Genomic DNA, 18087 nt, shown 5'->3' with positions numbered 1-18087 from the left:
TTTCCGGCGAACATGAACTAGAGATCTCTCTCTTCTCTCTCTTTCCCTCGTTCTCTCTCTCTCTCTCTCTCTGCTACATCCATGGCACGGAACCTAGGGTTTTCGTCGTTGGGTTCGGAGGGTAGATCGCAATCACCAGATCGCGACAGATCACGATTTCCGGTGAACTCTCTTTTTCTCTACTACATCCATGGCACTGAACCTAGGGTTTTTCGTCGTCGGGTTCCGAGGGTGGATCGCGATCGCGGCAGATCGCGATTTCTGGCGAACATGAACCAGAGATCACGGTAGATTGCGTGGCAGATCGCGGTAGATCTCTCTTTTTCTCTCTAAGCGATCACGATCGCCACGTCGCCACTGTACCTTCGTCGTTGTCGTCCCCCATGTCGCCGTTGTACATTCGTCGTCGTCCCCCACGTCGCCGATCAGATCTCTCTCTCTCTCGCACTGATGAGAGCTCTCTCTGATTAGATTTTAGTATTTTTTTAATAAAATAATAATAATAATAATTAAGCCATTATTATTAATAATTTTAGTATTAATTATTTTAGTATTAATTTCAGTATTTTTATATTAATTAATACTAATTAATAATTTTAGTATTAATTGATTACAAAAAGTCATTAATTGCCACTAATTAATTTATAATGCAATAATTTTATACTAATTGTTTTATAATGAAAAAATGAAAAATAATAATTTATAATGTAAAAATAAAAATAATCCATTAATTGACACTAATTAATTTATAATGAAATAATTTTATCAAATGTATCAATTTTTATATTAATTGATACTAATTAATACTAATTGCAATGACAATTGTTATATTATTAGTTGTAATGAAAACAACTTAATGAAAACAAAATTAATTGATGGTAATTAAGCCATTAATTGACACCTAATTCATTTATAATGAAAAAAAAATTATACTAATTGATACTATTATTAATTTTAGCATTAATTGATGGTAATTAAGCCATTAATTGACACCTAATTCATTTATACTGAAAAAATGAAAAAAAAATTATACTAATTGATACTATTATTAATTTTAGTATTAATTGATGGTAATTAAGCCATTAATTGACACCTAATTCATTTATAATGAAAAAATGAAAAAAATTATACTAATTGATATTATTTTTAATTTTAGTATTAATGGATGCTAATTAAGCCATTAATTGACACTAATTAATTTGTAATGAAAAAATGAAAAACATTATACTAATTGATACTATTATTAATTTTAGTATTAATTTATGGTAATTAAGCCATTAATTGAGACCTAATTCATTTATACTAAAAAATGAAAAAAATTATATTAACTTTTGTAATACTAATTATATTAATTTTTATTAATGAAATAATTTTTTTAAAAATTAAAACTGAAAAAAATGACAAAATAATCATTTTTATATCATATAAGGACAAAAAGGATAATTATACAGTAAAAAGTGATTTTATAGCTTATTGGCCCCATTTGGTAGAGCTATGGGAAAGTGATCATAGATTGTAACTTATAGTTGTGAATATAAGCTGGTAACCTGTTTGGTGCAACTGTGAGATTATGGATTTAAGCAGCAGAGTAGTGTTTGGTAAATAAGCTGTAAAATAATTTTTTACTGTATAATTGTCATTTTTGCCCTTATAAGATATAAAATTTGTGATTTCATTTATAATACATTTTTTTCTTTTTCTTTTTTCATTTTATTTTATTTCCTTTTCTTTTTCTTATTTTTTTCTTCTCTTATTTCTTTGTTAATTTTTTTTAATTTATTAATTCAATAAAATTAATATTCATGTTCTAATTTATATTAATGTTGTGATTTCATTACATATTATCTTTTATATATTTATTTTAATTATTTATATTTGTATTTCTTCAGTATCAATTATTATTATTATTAGTATCAATTTGCTCATTAATTATTAAAATTAGTATCAATTATTATTATTATTAATTTATTCATCAATTATTAAAATTAGTATCAATTTGTTCATCAATGATGATTATTATTATTATTATTATTTGTTCATCAATTATTTTAATAATAATAATGAAGCACCGGAGATGGAGCGTCGGAGATGACCTAGCCACCGTCGAAACAATGCCGGAGATGCATGAACTGAAACCCATCGCCGTTGATGACCTAGCCCTTTTCTCCTTCAGTCGAAACCCTAGACCTTACGGTCTACCAAAACCCTAGCATGGTTTTCCGATCAGATCGCGAAGAGGGAGAGACAGAGAGAGAGCTCTCGTTGATGCGATGGCAGTGGTTTCTCTGACCAAATCGCGATGTTAGGATTTCAGATTGTGATCTAGCCTGGTTCTTCGACCAGATTACGAAGAGAGAGAGACAGAGAGAGAGCTCTCGTTGATGCGATGGCGGTATTATTCGATCAGATCGCGACTGAAAGAGAGTTTCAGATCGTGAGAGAGAGAGAGAGAGAAATAGAGAGAGAGATCGCGAAGAGAGAGAACCCTTTTTCGCTCTCGCCGGAAATCGCCTTGCCTCTCGTTTTGAAGTAAACAGTGATTGCGAATATGGGATTTGTATATTGGTGTTTTGGTAATACTTGAAGTTGATGTGGGGCATTTAAGTAAATTTATCCTTTCCTTCTCAGCTTGCCGTTTAAGCTGATTTAGAAAAGCACCCCGATAGCTACTTTAAGAAAAAATTGATTTTTAGCTTATAAAAAGTAATAATTTGTATTCTTAAGCTACACCAAACACAACAAAATAGCTTAAATTAAGTTAAAAGCTGAAATAAGCAGTTTATAAGCCCTACCAAACAGGCCCATTAACCAAACACTACTCTGCTGCTTAAATCCATAATCCCACAGCTGCACCAAACAGGTTAACAGCTTATATTCACAGCTATTAGCCATAATCTGTTAAGTTATAATCTATAATCACTTTTCCACAACTCTACCAAACGGGGCCAACATCAGATAAGAATAGAATAATTATTTTTGACTATTTGATGAATGGTAAATCTAATCTCATGGTGGGAGATATGCAATACAATAAGAGATGTGGTATTACATATCTCCCATTTTTGAGAGATACGATGTCTAACTCCCTATATTTGGATCAATCAAACCCAAGATACAAGGGAGAAAAAAAAAAATGTAGACCCCAACGTCATAGAATATTCGACCACCCATTTATAGGATATCGGGTTACTGTTGTTCCTATAAGGTACAACAGCCTGTCGTGAGACATATGGGATTTGTTTAAAGTCTATTTCAAAAATTTGAATTATTCGTATTGTAATATTTGTCTAGTAGATTATTCGTAAAAAAAATTAGATCAACCAAATATTTGTAATTTCATAACATGATCACATTTGTTTGTAAAAAATAATAAACGGCTAGTATAATTTTGATAATTTTCTTAGAAACAATTAGGACCCGATCAACTTGATTTATGGGATCATAGATGTCCGATAATTTTTTACATGAATGATATGTTCGAAAAACCTTATAATATAAACAGTTCAAATTATCAAAATAAGTTTAGAACAAACCGCTAACACAAGGACTCACTGTGGCTGTTGTTGTGCCTTATGGCACAATAGCAACCCCCCCTCTACATCTCATAAACAACAGGCCTTAAAGATATGTAGAGGCACTAAAAACAAAGATGGTATATTAAAAAAAAAAGATAAATTACACTTCCTTTTAACATAATTATACTAACTTTCATTTTAATATAATTAAATGAATCAAAATTAATATAAATTGTGTGAAAACACAATAATAAACAATGTAAAATATATATTTTTCGTGTAAAAATGACAATAATATCATTTTTTTATCCATATAACTAACAAATTATTAATAAAATAAAAGGAGGATAGTGTTATGTGAATAAAAATTTTAAGGGAGTTCAATATAATTACGTAAAAGCCACAGAAAAAACTATATTTTTTTTTCTAAATTTCAAGAGACATGTAATTTACTCTTAAAAAAATGATTAGTTTTTTCCAAGGACAAGAAAATCTCATCTCCAATCATAAAACCTATTGAAACAAGGTCAGCTCACTGTCAAATTACTTTTGTAAATTACAAAACTAGAAGGAAATTACAGGCCAATTACAGAAGACCTAATACACAAGCAATACACACACGAGAACTCAAAGCAAAAAAACTTGGCCACAGGAACAACTCTTTGCCTTCCAAACTTTCTACAACAATGCTTTCACATATTAATAAGAGAAGATTTACAACATCTTGTTAGATTTCTTTGTCTTTGAAACATTGAACAAGCAAGAAATCCAAATCTGATTTGATCTTTGCATCAAGGCAGTCTGATTAATTGAAGAATCAGAACAAACCCGATAGCTCTGGAGAAGCAACAATAACACAGCTCCCTTTGGAAACATTCGTCAGTAACCAAATCATATTGTTCCTGCAACCACTTTGGTACCTAATATATACATACTTTATGCACTGCTCCACATTTGAAGCACTGCAGCGAACATAGCAAGTGTAATTGGCAAAACTGTCAACAAAAGCTGCTGCATTTACAGGAAAGTTGAACTCAGTTTCACTTACAGGACTAATTGCAGAGTGCAGAAATTACTACAGCAGGTCCTCATAGCAAAAGTTCACCATTCCTAGATGGCGCACAACAAGGAACCAGTAACTCAATGCGGAACCTTGGCTTACACATTTGGTGCCTGAAGTCCCATTATGGAATAATTTCAAATCTTTCTGGTACTGGAGCCACAGGTGCCTACAGCAGTTTATTCAGCCATGCCATAACCCTACAAGCCAAACAATAAAACAATTTAGGACCCCAAAAAAATTAAAATAAATTTTTTTTTCTCCAAAAACAAAAGATTAAATGCTCATGTTCCAATTGGTTTCCAAGCAAAAACATGGAAATGATTCAAATGTAGAATCTCATATTTTCTGCTTTTGGACCTTTGTGTATGGTAAAACTGAGGTAGGAGTCAAAGATTTTGTCTTGACATCAAACATAAGGGAAAATGTTTTAGATTGAAGTGCATTCATAAGCATTTTAAAACAACGGAAGAATCATGAAGAGAAGAGTTTCTCAACTAGCATCAATAGTAACATCAATAGAATAAAAGGTCTAGTCCCGAGGAAATATATTTTGATCAGCACAAACAAAAGAAAGGGAATTAATTGACAAAGATTTGTAGCTAACGAAGCTAGAAATGGAAAGAGAAATAGTAGGAGGAAAAAAATCACCATCAATATCACTAATTTGGTATCGCTATCTTTTTCTTTTCTACATGTGAATGAGTAGAGAAATTGCTTCCTTAGTCCACTATTTGAGTTCCTCTTGCAACATTTATTGTCACGCCTGCGGAATTCCCCACCCACCATAACATTACTCCCTGTTTCAAATTTCTCTTTCTTAACTCATACTAATAAATAATAATTAACACAATATGTGGTTCATTGATAAACACATACAGTATTACATCATCAAATATAGAGAGAGGAATGAACCTTTTTATTAAGCTCACAGCAAACCAATCCATTCATTCGTCATAGCAAACCTATCATTCCTTCAACTCACAAATCCATATCATACATTAAATAAACCTGCAATAAACATTTAGCGATCATTATATGTATTTCTGCATATAAATTGATGCAATACTCAAAACATCCCACATCATGGCAGTCTGCAATAGCTGCAACCCAAAAACCCAATAGTCAATGCACCTACCAACGGACGCTGAAAAATAATAAAATAAATAAAATCGACCCCTGTCAGACAATCACCATTGCTTGGTACATCTTGTGACCACACAACCAATTATCAACCCTCAAGAACTACACTCATACAAGATTTGAGTATACAAACTGTAAGAATTGATGTTTTATTGATTGATATATGTTATAAATTACAAATGGTGAGGGGCTCCTTATATAGGAGATGTAGTGGAGTAGGTGGTAGTAGGTGGTAGTGGTAGGTGTGTAGTAGGTGGTAGTAGGTGGTGGTAGGTGTAGTAGGTGGAGTAGGTGATGGTAGGTTTTAACAGCCCCCGCAAACTCAAGGGGGATAGGAACTAACCAACTTGAGTTTGGAGAGAGTAACAAAACAAGAAAATAATCTGAAAAAATAAAAAATGGATAGGAGACACTGTATGGTTGTGTCAGACCGTTGTAGAAGACTGTATGGTTATGGCAGACCGATGTAGAAGACAGTTTATGGGGGTCATGTCGGACCGTTGTAGCAGACAATGTTGTGACAGTTTACGGAATCTTGCTGGACCCTTGTAGAAACTAACCGGAATCAATGTCGGGACAGTTTACAGAGTCTTGTCGGACCCATGAAGGAGCTAACCGGAATCAATGTCGGGACAGTTTACAGAGTCTTGTCGGACCCATGAAGGAGCTAACCGGAATCAATGTCGGGACAGTTTATAGAGTCTTGTCGGACCCTTAAAAAGTCGCACCCTCAAAAGGTGTGCCCAATCTTTCAAAAGGCGTGCCATCAAAAGGCGTGCCCAATCCATAAAAAGGCGTGCCATCAAAAGGCGTGCCCAATTCATAAAAAGACGTGCCATCAAAAGGCGAGCCCAAGTCATAAAAATATGTGTCGGACATGGTGGCGAGGCGCGTCACCACATTGGCTTATGCGCCCGTTTTGTCGTCTGGCGTCAAGTGGCGCGCGATGCGCGGATCGGCCCTGGCTATTTAAACCAAGGTTGAGGCGGAGGCTGTGCAAACCAGTCTGAAACCACTGAACATTTTCATTCTGAAATATCTGAATATTTGCATTCTGAAACATCTGAACAATGGCCTCTTCTTCCCGTTCAGCTACCCAGAATATGGCCTCGTCGTCCCGTGGTCTACTCACTCTCTTTCCCGACCTCAACGAGTCAACAAGAGAGATAACCAGTGCGGTGGCCAGTGAACCTCAACCAAACACCTCTGGTTTTGCTCCGTTGAACTTTCCGATGCGGTCTGTGGAGCAAAAAATGGCGGTGCAAACTGATATTGAGGCCAATCAGTATACTTTGAAGTCATGCGTGGAAACCATGACTGCAGTCACAAACTTGTCGCACCGGCTGCAGAGTAGGACAAATGAGGTGCAGCAGTTAAACGCCCAACTGGCTCTGCTCCAGCGCATGTATAAGGATGCGCGAGCAGAGATAAGTGTGCTAAAGGCAGAAAATAAGGAGCTGAAGCGGAAGGCCACCGTGATGTTCCGATTTGGAGGGCCGCCATATGCTGCAGTGGAGGAGCAGGGAGTAGTGATCATGCCCAGTGGAGTGGGAAACACGGAGGCAACACCGTCAAGGGCCGCCCAGGACGGAGGCAAGAAGAAGAGACCGGCGGCAGAGTAGAGAAGAAAAATCCCACTGTTCCGATTTGTGTTGGTTGTGTTTTGTTTTGTTTTGTGTTTTTTTTTTTATTATTTTTTTTATTTTTTTTTATTTTTTTTTTATGGTGTAAAATGCTGATCGGGGTTGATCCCCGGCATGAAGAAATGACAAGTTTGTAAAATGTTGTTTTTTTTTTTTGTTTTTGTTTTTGTTTTGGGAGTGTTTTGTTGAAAAAATAAAAATAAAATGAAAGAAAACAAGGGAGAAAGAAAATAGATAAAAAATATTTATAGATGGATTATATGAAAAACATCAGTGCGATTGTTTCAAAATAAAGTGGGGTATTTAAAAAAGAGGAAAAGTGATTTGGAAAAAATAAATAAAAATAAGTGATTTTTGAAATCAAATGGAGGAGAGAGAGGGACAAACCCATGTGATAAAGTGGAGAGAGAGTCGGTGAGTGGGGTGCAAAAGGTGAAGGAGAAATGATGGATTGAAAATGGTTCGGGTCAAAAGTGGACACTATTAGTGGGGAACATGAGTGCATTGATTATTTGATATAATAATAATAATAATAAAAATAAAATGTTAGAACAGTTGGAGAGAATGAGTGGAGTATGGTAAGGGTTTCATCCAAAGCCAAAATTCCTGTAGCGAATCACTTCGCAAATCCTAGCATGAGCTTTTTCTCTTTCCAGGCTTATTCATGAATTTCCTGGTGATTTCAAGAGCCTCTGGTGGCATTGTGGCAGAGAACACCCCAACCTGGATTTTGGGTGGCAGCAACTGAGAACACCCCAACCTGGATTTTGGGTGGCAGCAACTGGAAAATATCATATATCTGATTTTTAAAAACCTCGTGACAGCATTTCATCAGCTTCATCCAAGACAAACATTTTGATGCAAACAGGGCGAAGTGATTGTCTCCGCAACATGTCAAACACACGACCAGGAGTACCAACAACAACATGAACCCCACTGGAGAGAATGCGCTGATCTTCGCGCACACTAGTCCCTCCAACACAAGCATGAACCTTCACACTTTGCTGGGCAAGTTCACGAGTGGGTGGAAGAACCAAAGCTTGGCACTCAACCAAGCTATAATCTAGCTGCTGCAGAATTCCAGAGCAGAATGTTGCAGTGTTTCCAGTTCCAGACTGTCTCGTCATATGAGGTGAAGAATTCTTCTCCATCAGCCTCACACATGACTACAGTTGCACAAATCTTTGTTGATTTTATCAGCGGAATAGGTTAAGGTCCGGCGGGCGGCCAAGGCGAAGTTGCCGCCCGCCGGTGAAGCAAAAATACTAGGTTCTAAACATGCTCTGATACCATGTAAGAATTGATGTTTTATTGATTGATATATGTTATAAATTACAAATGGTGAGGGGCTCCTTATATAGGAGATGTAGTGGAGTAGGTGGTAGTGGTAGGTGTGTAGTAGGTGGTAGTAGGTGGTGGTAGGTGTAGTAGGTGGAGTAGGTGATGGTAGGTTTTAACACAAACCCATATCAAATTTGGCAGAACCAACATTATTACACAAACCCACTCAATACATGTGCCGTGTACATACACTCAGGAAGAGAGCCTGAATTGATTTTTTTATCTCTACATAGCATACAAATATAAAATATTCACAACAGGTCAAAATTTTGAATTTGCATATATATATATACACACACGTATTTATACCCCGCATCTATTTACATTTATAGAGTACGAGATACGGGTTTTGAATTAATTTCCTTCTCCCTACCTATTGTTGAAAAATTGCACGAAAAAGCAAAAGAAAAGTAGCCTGAAATCGCCTATCACTGCCGTCTCCTCTTGGCTGGCCTTACAGCCTCAGACTCTCTAAACCATAGTCGCTGATTTTACTCCCTGGCTGCTGCTAAACCAGTAGAGGACCTCAGATATACTTCAAGCTGTGGACAACCTTTTAAATTTTAGGCCTCAAATATTTTCCACATGTACACCATACCCATGGATGCCAGCAGATCAAAATCACCAATAATCTTGACATGAGCAGGTGCCGTTTCGGAAATGGTGGAAGCGCTTAACGTCACGAATAACTATTTCCCGATTTGTGATATGTGAAACCAGCTTCATAAAATTATGACAATCTCCACAAATGCGGAGATTCTTGAAAATTCTGATTGTTTTATTCGGTGTGTTACTTATAAGGGCAAAAGCTAAAGCCAACCTTTCACTATGATGAAATAGATTCCCCCTTTTCTCTCTGTTGGTCACATTATGAAGCACATAATCTGTGTTCGGAATATAGCCTATTGATGCAAGTTTCTGACCAAGGTCCTCCAACTTTTGATAAATTTCCAAGATCTTTGGATGTGAACCATCTTGAGACAAAAAGATGTGGATTTGAGCATTGCCCTCCACCCAGCTACACCCTGGTTCCTTTTTAACACCCCTACTGGACATAAATGCCCTAACCTTTGAAACATCACCCCACCTCCCTTTGGCTGCAAAAATGTTAGATAATAATATATAATTTGAATCTGTCTCTGGTTCAAGTTCAAAAAGTTTCTCTGCAGCTCTTTCACCAAATTCTTCATTTCCATGAATCTTACAAGCCCCAAGAACAGTCTCCCAGATCAAGGCATTTGGTGTAAGCTTCATCTGTGCAATGAAGCTTTCAACCTCATTAAATTTGCCTGCCCGACCAAGGATATCAACCATGCAAGCATAGTGTTCAATCAAAGGAATAATTCCATACAATTCACTCATTGAAGTGAAATGCTTTTTCCCTTCCTCAGTCAAACCCATGTGGCTACAAGCAGAAAGAATACCAAGGAAGGTAACCCCATCGGGCACGACACCTTCATCTAACATAAACTTAAAAGCTTCAAGAGCTTTGTCTGCCTGCCCATGTTGTGAGTATCCACATATTATTGTGTTCCATGCCACAGTGTCACGAAAATCTAAGCCCTTGAAAAAAGTCTCTGAATCTTCTATGCTTCCACATTTTCCATACATATCAACAAGTGCACTAGCAACAAAGATATCACCAAAGTGCCCAGACTTAATTGCGAATGAGTGGAGCAGCCGCCCATTTTCAAGACTTGCTATCCCAGCACAACCCCTCAAACAGCTGGCAAGGGTGAACTCATTGGGCTTAACACCTTCTTTTTGCATCTGATTGAAGCACTGAATGGCCTTCTCCCCTTGATCAGTCTGCGCATAACCAGAAATCATAACTGTCCAAGTGAAGAGGTCTTTTTCATTAGATCTGTTAAAAACTGCTTCTGCATCTCCCAAGCACTTGCACTTGGCATACATGTCAATAAGAGCAGTTCCTATGAAACTGTTCTCATCAAGGCTCTCTTTAATAATATGGGCATGCACTTGCTTCCCAAAACTGACATTCCAAAGGCTGGAACAAGACCTTAGAATGCTGATAAATGTGTACATGTTGGGCTTGAAACCTTCCACAAGCATCTGGTTGAAGATACTCGGCCCTTGATCAAAGGTTTCATTGTCATGGAATCCTGACAAGAGAGCATTCCATGAAACTACATCCCTGTTACTCATTGCATCAAAAACCCGGTAACCATCATCTACAGATTCAATTTTCATGTACATTGTGATCAACGCATTGCAGACTAAATTTTCAGATTCAAAACCATATTTGTATACGCAAGCATGAATGCTTTCACCATAATGTGGGCTGAAATCGATGGCACTACTAACAATACTAGCTAAGGTAAATTGATTTGGTCTCAAACCAGTCTTCCTCATTAATCGAAATAGCTTTGCTGCTTCTCCTTTCTGCCCTTGCTGATCAAAACAAGTGATCATTGCAGTCCATGCCACTTTGTCAGGATTTTTTATCCTCATAAATACTTTGAGTGCATCATCCGCCAACTCACATTTGGAGTACATATCTACAAGAGTACAACTTACAAATTCATCAAGTTCACACCCAATCTTGATCGCCATAGAGTGCACAACCCTGCCAGCTCCCAAATTCCTGGAATTGGCAAAACCCTTGAGGACAGTAGACAAAGTAAACTTGCTATACTTCATTTTTGACTTTATCCCGCAAAACATTTTGAAAACCTTTTCCTCATCACCCATCTGAGCATATCCATTAAGCAATGCATTCCACGACACATCATTTTGCTTGGGCATGCAAAAGAACACTTTATCTGCATATTCCATCTCACCGCATTTTGCATAAAGGTCAACAAGAGCAGACCCGACATAAATATCTGAGAAAAACCCAAGCTTAATTACCTCTGCATGTACCTGTTTCCCAAACTCTAAGTCCAAGCAAATGGAACAAGCTTTCAAGCAAGTCGCTAAGCTAAACTCGTTCGGTCTAATACCCTCATTCCGCATCACAGAAAACAAATAAATACCATCACTTCCATACCCATCAGCCACAAACCCAGAAATCAGAGCTGTCCAAGACACGACATCCTGCTCAGGCATTTCGTCAAGCACCTGACACGCAAAATTCAAAACATGACATTTTGCATAGAAATTAATCAATGAAACCCACAAGTGCATATCTGGGTGTATCCCATTCTTGATGACCTGCCCATGAATTGCCTTCCCTTTATTCAAAGACAGTTTCAAAGCACAATCTCGCAGCTTTTCCGAATACCCTTTAAGCCTCTCCTTTCTATCCAATTCTACAATTCCTCCATCTAAATTCCTCCCAATTTTGATATTTGCATTTCTTTCAGGCCAATCAGGACTATATAACCTTGTGGGTATTTCCTTAAACCCACTGTGAAGCTGAAATTGTGGGTTTTCCAAATCATCAGAACCCGAATCAGTTGATACTTGTTTGGGTTCAACAACCTTCAAAGCAGCACAAGATAATGAACGAAAACGTAGAGAAAACAAAAATGGTCTTGAGAATGTATAAATAGTGGGAATTGGATTAAGGAGAGCTCGAAAAATTGGTGGTGGAAAACGCATATTTCGAGAGAGAAAGTCGCATTCCATTAACACGAAAGCGAAGCTTCGGTTATGAATCAAAGAGCATCAACTACGGAACACAGAGAAACAAGAACATGAAGGGTGTGCGTATAAGTATATACCTGTATAATATATGTATGTATCTTCGTATATCTCTCAAATTGGAGTCTTTTTTGGTGGCAACTTTTGACAGAGAAACGAAGAACACAAAAGTGGAACTAACCAAAACGGCGGATGGAAGTGTTGATTGGGTTTTGTTTGAGTTTTTTGAATTGAATTTTTTGAAAATTAAATTTTTTATTTTTTATATATTTTTATTTTTAATAAATATTTTTTTTATTTTTTAGATGTATCTTATTTAAATATATCTAAATTATAAATTATTTGTGAAAAATATTTTTAAAAATTAATAATTATATAAAATTATGAAAAATGTATTAAATTTTTTGTATTTTTTTTATATTTTTGGTATTTAGTGAATTTTTTAAAGATATTTTTTACAAATATTATACTTTCAGTGAAAATAAAAAAATACGAAAAATAAAAAAGTAAATTTTTTTTTTTGAAAAGTGAATTCTGAAAACTAAAAACAAACACAGTAATTATTATCTTATTGATTATTCGGTTTGATTTTTTAAAAAATACCTTTAGATGATTTTTCATTTATTTTTATCTCAAGATGCATCTTTTTTATTTTATTTTATTTTTTATAGCATTAGTATGTTAGGTTATAATTGAAGAGTGAATCACTGTTCCATCAATTTGAATTTCTGATCTCCTCTACTCACCATATCCTAAAGTGTAGCTATTTAAACCATTATGCTATATCCTAATGTCTTATCAAGATGTATTTGAAAAAGTAAAAATAAATTAACTAAAATATATATTTTTAAAAAATCATTAAAAATAGAAAAAATTGGTAATAAATCCAATTTAGAGGGTATCTAATGTATTAAATCCGGTGAATATTTTTTGTTAGTAAGAGGTCCACATTTTGTGAAATCGTTTGGTGAGAAGTCTTGTAGGACATTTTATTTTCAATTTTACCCCTTAACTTTTTTTTATCTGTTTGACTTTTCACTGATGATTTGTTCACATTTTTTCCTAAGAAGTCCTGGTTCAAAATAATTTAGCTCATCTTTCATTTTTACCCATTACATTTAGTTGAGTGATTTTGCCCTAAACCCAAACACATGTCTCTCTCTCTCTCTCTCTCTCTCTCTCTCTTCCTCCTATTTCTATCACCGGCACATCATTTCTTCTTCCTCCTCATCCTTCTCCATCACCAACCATCATTTCCTTCTCATTCGTTGCCATCACCGTTACTCCTCCCCCATCATTCATCCGCTAGCTTCAACACCGTAATCCTCTGCCATCGATCTACCATTTTTGATATCGCCGTTGCCACCATCTTCCGCCATCACCAATCTACCCTTCAACATCGTCGTTGCCACTATCTTCCTCTATCACCGATTTGGGATGCAAAGTGTCCAATCAGTGCATTGAAAGGTGGTGTTGATCTTTTACAGACGTGTAACTGATCTGATAAATTTGTTACTTAATTCAGTGATAAATTTGTTATTTAATTTATGAATGATAAATTTGTTACTTACGCCTCGTTTGGGAAGTAATCCTTTAGCCTAAAAGTCAAAAAATCACTTAAAAAATTAAAAAAACCAACAACATATATAAAAAATTCAAATATTCTCTTTTCTCTTTACACATCTTTTTGTAAAATATCAAAAAATCATCATAAACATACTAGTTTTTTTTTACATCATATTTTAGCTAAAAAAATCAAAAAGTTACTAAAAAAACATATTCCCAAACGAGGCCTTAATTTAGTGATAAATTTGTTGTGACGCCCCCTCTTTCTCTCAAATCAAGTATGTAAACAAATTCATCAGTGATAAATTTATCATTGGTTTAAACAATACAGAGCTCCAAACTCGCCAATGTCGACACATCCATCTCCATTCATGTCGATTTTCTTGATCTCTCTCAGATCTAACATCATCTCTCTCAAATCCAAGGGCCACAGAGACAATTCTCATGTTCACTAACACCAACAAATTCATCAATGGCTTTGAAACTTGTCAATGTCGACATACCCCATCTCCATTCATGTCGATTTTCTTGATCTCTCTCAGATCTGACACCATCTCTCTCAAATTCAAGGGACACAGAGGCAGTTCTCATGTTCACCAACACCAACGAATTCATCAATGGCTCTAACAGTTCTCATGTTCATCAATATCACTAATTCATCAATGGCTCTAGCAGTATAACAGCAAGGGAAAAATCGAGATAAAAAAATATGATAGGACTTCATAGTGCATGAGATAGAAACTTAGAACCGAATGGGTAATAAGTTCAATTATTAGGATCGATTGGTAAAAAACCGTTAATTTTTTACCCTGTTTATTTTTTAAAACTTTTGAATTCAAACTTCCCTTCTGTTTAAATATTTGTCTAAATAAAATTCTATCTATTGAAATACCAAGCCAATTTTTGCTGTTTGTCTATTTCTTATCTGTGCATATTACATACTTACATGCATTTATACATAAACATAAATTATATCTTTCTTTTATACCAAACCCTATCTGTTCAAAAATCGAATATATAATAGCCTATTAGTGGTTTTTGAAAACAAAAGAAGGTCCTAACACCCCCCAAGATATTTACACAGAACAATGCTTGGAGGAGGCAGAGAAAACAAATCTAATTCAATAAAGCAGAACACTATAACCACCATGTCAGAGAGCTTACATTTCTAACATTTATTACACACAAAAAGATATACATATCGATATGAAACCAATAGTAACCGTGAATAATGCTTGAACAGATCAGAGCTTATCTCACTGAAGTTCTGAATCTTCTATCTGTCTCGAGTTGATCTAGCAATGATTTCAGCCAAAAAACGATTGCTACTTTGTTGTCCGTCGCCAGAGTTCGACCTCGATGACTCGGCGTCGCTGACGTTAGTGATTTTTACGAAGACGAATTCCTCCAAACGACTCTTAAGGAGCAAGGTCAGCGAGATGTCATGCCTTCTAGGCTCGTCACCAATTTCGATGAAGAAAATGAAGAGAAGAGAAGAGGAGAGAGAGAGAGAGAGGAGACCTCACCTTCACCGATTTCGTCTTTTCCTACTAGGGGAATAGACTTCGCCTTCGCTAACGATGTTTTGGTGCAGATTTGGTGATCTGGACGGCGCTGAGGCGACGACGGAGAGAAGAGAGGGAGAGGGGAAAGAAGAGGAGAGAGAGGGGGTTTCTATACAAACCCTAACCCTAACCCTAACCCTAACCCTAGCTTTCACTTTCTGCCACTTTGGTTCTTTGGAAGAAAGAGACGCAAATTGGAATGGAGTCCGACGAGTAGCAGGTGAAGACGAACTGGTGGGCAACGACGAAGGTGTGTGGGAGGTTACTGGCGCAGATGAAGGACTGGACACTGTGGAGTAGCGTAGGAGCAGTGGCGTCGGTAGTGGAAGAGCAATGCTCGACGGCGAAGATAAAGATGCAAGAGATGAGAGATAGAGAGAGAGAGATTTGATGGAAAGAGAAAGAAACTGAGATGTGAGATACGAAAGAGGGAGAGAGAGAAATTTGAGACAAAATCAAAGAACAATGCTTGGTAGCTCAAATATGGAGTGGCTTGAATGGCTCGAAATTCACTTTGCTAGTCGTCCGACTGATCATTCGGTAAGGAGGCTGATAGCCGCAGTCGACAAAGGTGACAATCGCGGTAGACAATCTTTCACCCAGTCGTCCGAGCGGACATCTGGCCGCTCATTCGAGCGGACGACTGGCCAACACCCATTCGGGCCATTCGAGGCCCCTCCAATTCGAGCTACCACACTTTTTCCAAAATGAAAATGTGGCGGAAGATATGAAGGGATAGGTTAGTCATTTTGCAGAAGCTTGTCTTTGTGATATTATTGTTTAGCATATGGACCTTTTGAAAAATAAAATTTAAGTTTGGATTTATGAACAGAGTGCCTTTAAAAAAAACTAAAATTGGAATAAAAATATGTGTGTATTTTTGTTCGAATTTTCATTTGTTTTTAGTAATTTTTTTTTATATTTTAGTTAAATTATTTACTTCTTAAATATATCTAATCTTGATGTATCTAAAAAATAAAATAAAATAATTCATTAAAATATGAAAAAAAATTCAATAAAGACAAATGAAAATTCGTTTAAAAATATTTTCTAAAAATTAAACTAAACAAAGCTTGGGTTTTTTTATTTTATGTATTTTTTTACATTTAATAAATATTTTTTTAATATTTTATATAATTTTTTATTTTTTAGATATATTTAAGGAAAAATTAGTCTAGGGTCCCTCTCCCACTTTTCGTAATGGAAGAGATCCACAAAATTATTTTTTGATGTCTAAGGTCCCTAAACATATCCCCTCTTTGTCTCTCCTTCCGTGCCTGATCTGAACGAAGAGTTAATCAATTACATTTCTCTTTCTTTAAGACTTCTCTCCTTCCTCTCTCTCTTTCTCTCTCTCTCTACACTCTATTGTCCACCACCACCGCCCACCGCAGAGCACCGTTGATCGCCACCGCCGGTTTCAGTCTCCTCCTTCCGCTCCCGATCTCACTTCTCTTTCCACTGTTACGCGATCTCTCACCAGGTCTCTCACCAGGTCTCTCTCTCTCTCTCTCTCTCTCTCTCTTCGTTGTTGTGTTTTCGAAATTTCTATTATATATATATATATATATTTATGGTAGAGCCTTGATCTTAGATGCTCGTAGATTGTCAATATGATGTTCTTTTTCAGGCAAGACAGATTGTGTTCTACCCTGTGATTGCATTTTCCCCTATTATTGTTAATTAATAAGAGTGTTAAGGGTCTTGAATCTTGATCCAGGCGAAACTAAGGATTTTTTTTCCCTTCTCTGTACCTTTTGGTTCAACTGTTGAAATCTAGAAGCCTTGGATGTAAGTTAAAGACCATTTCTTTAACTACAGTCCTGATTTTAGTATCAGATTACCCTTGGTATAAGAATTTCTCTGGAGAGTAATTTTGAAGTCCAGAGAAATTTGGTTAAAACACAGACAGAGAATCCAGAGAAATTCAATTTCTTTGGAGAGAAATTTTGAAGGAGAGAAATTCTCTGTATTGAATTTTCTTCATCAACCACTCTTCCACCGTCTCTTCCCCCAATGAGTGCAACCTATTCTTTTCCAACTTTCTCTGGATTTCTAGTAAGAGCAAAGGTTGCTTGAAGAAAGGGTTGCTATGTTGTCTGGAGAAATTCTCTGGGCCAATTTTCTCTGTGACATGAATTTTCTCTAGGCTAATTTTCTCTGGACCAATTTTCTCTAGATCAACTTGAGGGACCTTAAACATCACGAAAATATTAGATGTCCTTTATGCTATAAAATCTTAATACGAGAGACCTTCAAAAAAAAAAAACCCCTATATTTAAATAGTATAATATTTGTGATCACCAAATACAAAAAATATAAAAACTCAATACATTTTTATATTTTGGTGTATTTAATAATTTTTTAAAAGATTTTTGTACAAATTTTATACCTTTTAAGTATATATATATTAAGATTAAGTGAATCTAAAAGTAAAAAAAAAAATGATTAAAATGTTTTTAAAGCCACTAAAAATATAAAAATACGAATTTAAAACTCATAAAACTGTTTTTGAAAACTTTACCAAACATGCATCATTTGATAACAGATTACTTTAGTAATTTTAAAGTTTTTTGACCAAACTATGAAGTAAAAAAATTAATATGTTCGAGATGATTTTTTGACTTTTTAAAAAATAATTATGCAAA

The 18087-nt window shown here is 35.7% G+C and overlaps 1 protein-coding gene across 6 annotated transcripts; it reads right to left on the bottom strand.

The window, feature by feature from the left end:
* Positions 1-3963: 3963 nt before the first annotated feature.
* On the bottom strand, positions 3964-12508 carry LOC114312841 (pentatricopeptide repeat-containing protein At2g03880, mitochondrial). 6 transcript variants are annotated; one of them, XM_028259135.2, is made up of 5 exons: positions 9118-12488; positions 5491-5586; positions 5227-5375; positions 4564-4775; positions 3964-4477 (listed from the first exon to the last, which is right to left on the bottom strand). In XM_028259135.2, the coding sequence occupies exon 1, from the start codon at positions 12291-12293 to the stop codon at positions 9324-9326; it is 2970 nt and encodes a 989-aa protein (XP_028114936.2). In that variant the 5' UTR covers positions 12294-12488; the 3' UTR covers positions 3964-4477; positions 4564-4775; positions 5227-5375; positions 5491-5586; positions 9118-9323. The 6 variants fall into 6 exon arrangements, with proteins under 6 accessions (XP_028114936.2, XP_082758953.1, XP_028114931.2 ...); XM_082902827.1 differs by having other exon boundaries at positions 5227-5341; XM_028259130.2 differs by having other exon boundaries at positions 3964-4775.
* Positions 12509-18087: the final 5579 nt, after the last annotated feature.

Source organism: Camellia sinensis, chromosome 13, assembly GCF_055761805.1.
Source record: "Camellia sinensis isolate YWXY chromosome 13, ASM5576180v1, whole genome shotgun sequence".
Lineage (NCBI taxonomy): Eukaryota > Viridiplantae > Streptophyta > Magnoliopsida > Ericales > Theaceae > Camellia > Camellia sinensis.
This window is presented reverse-complemented; position numbering and strand designations above follow the sequence as displayed.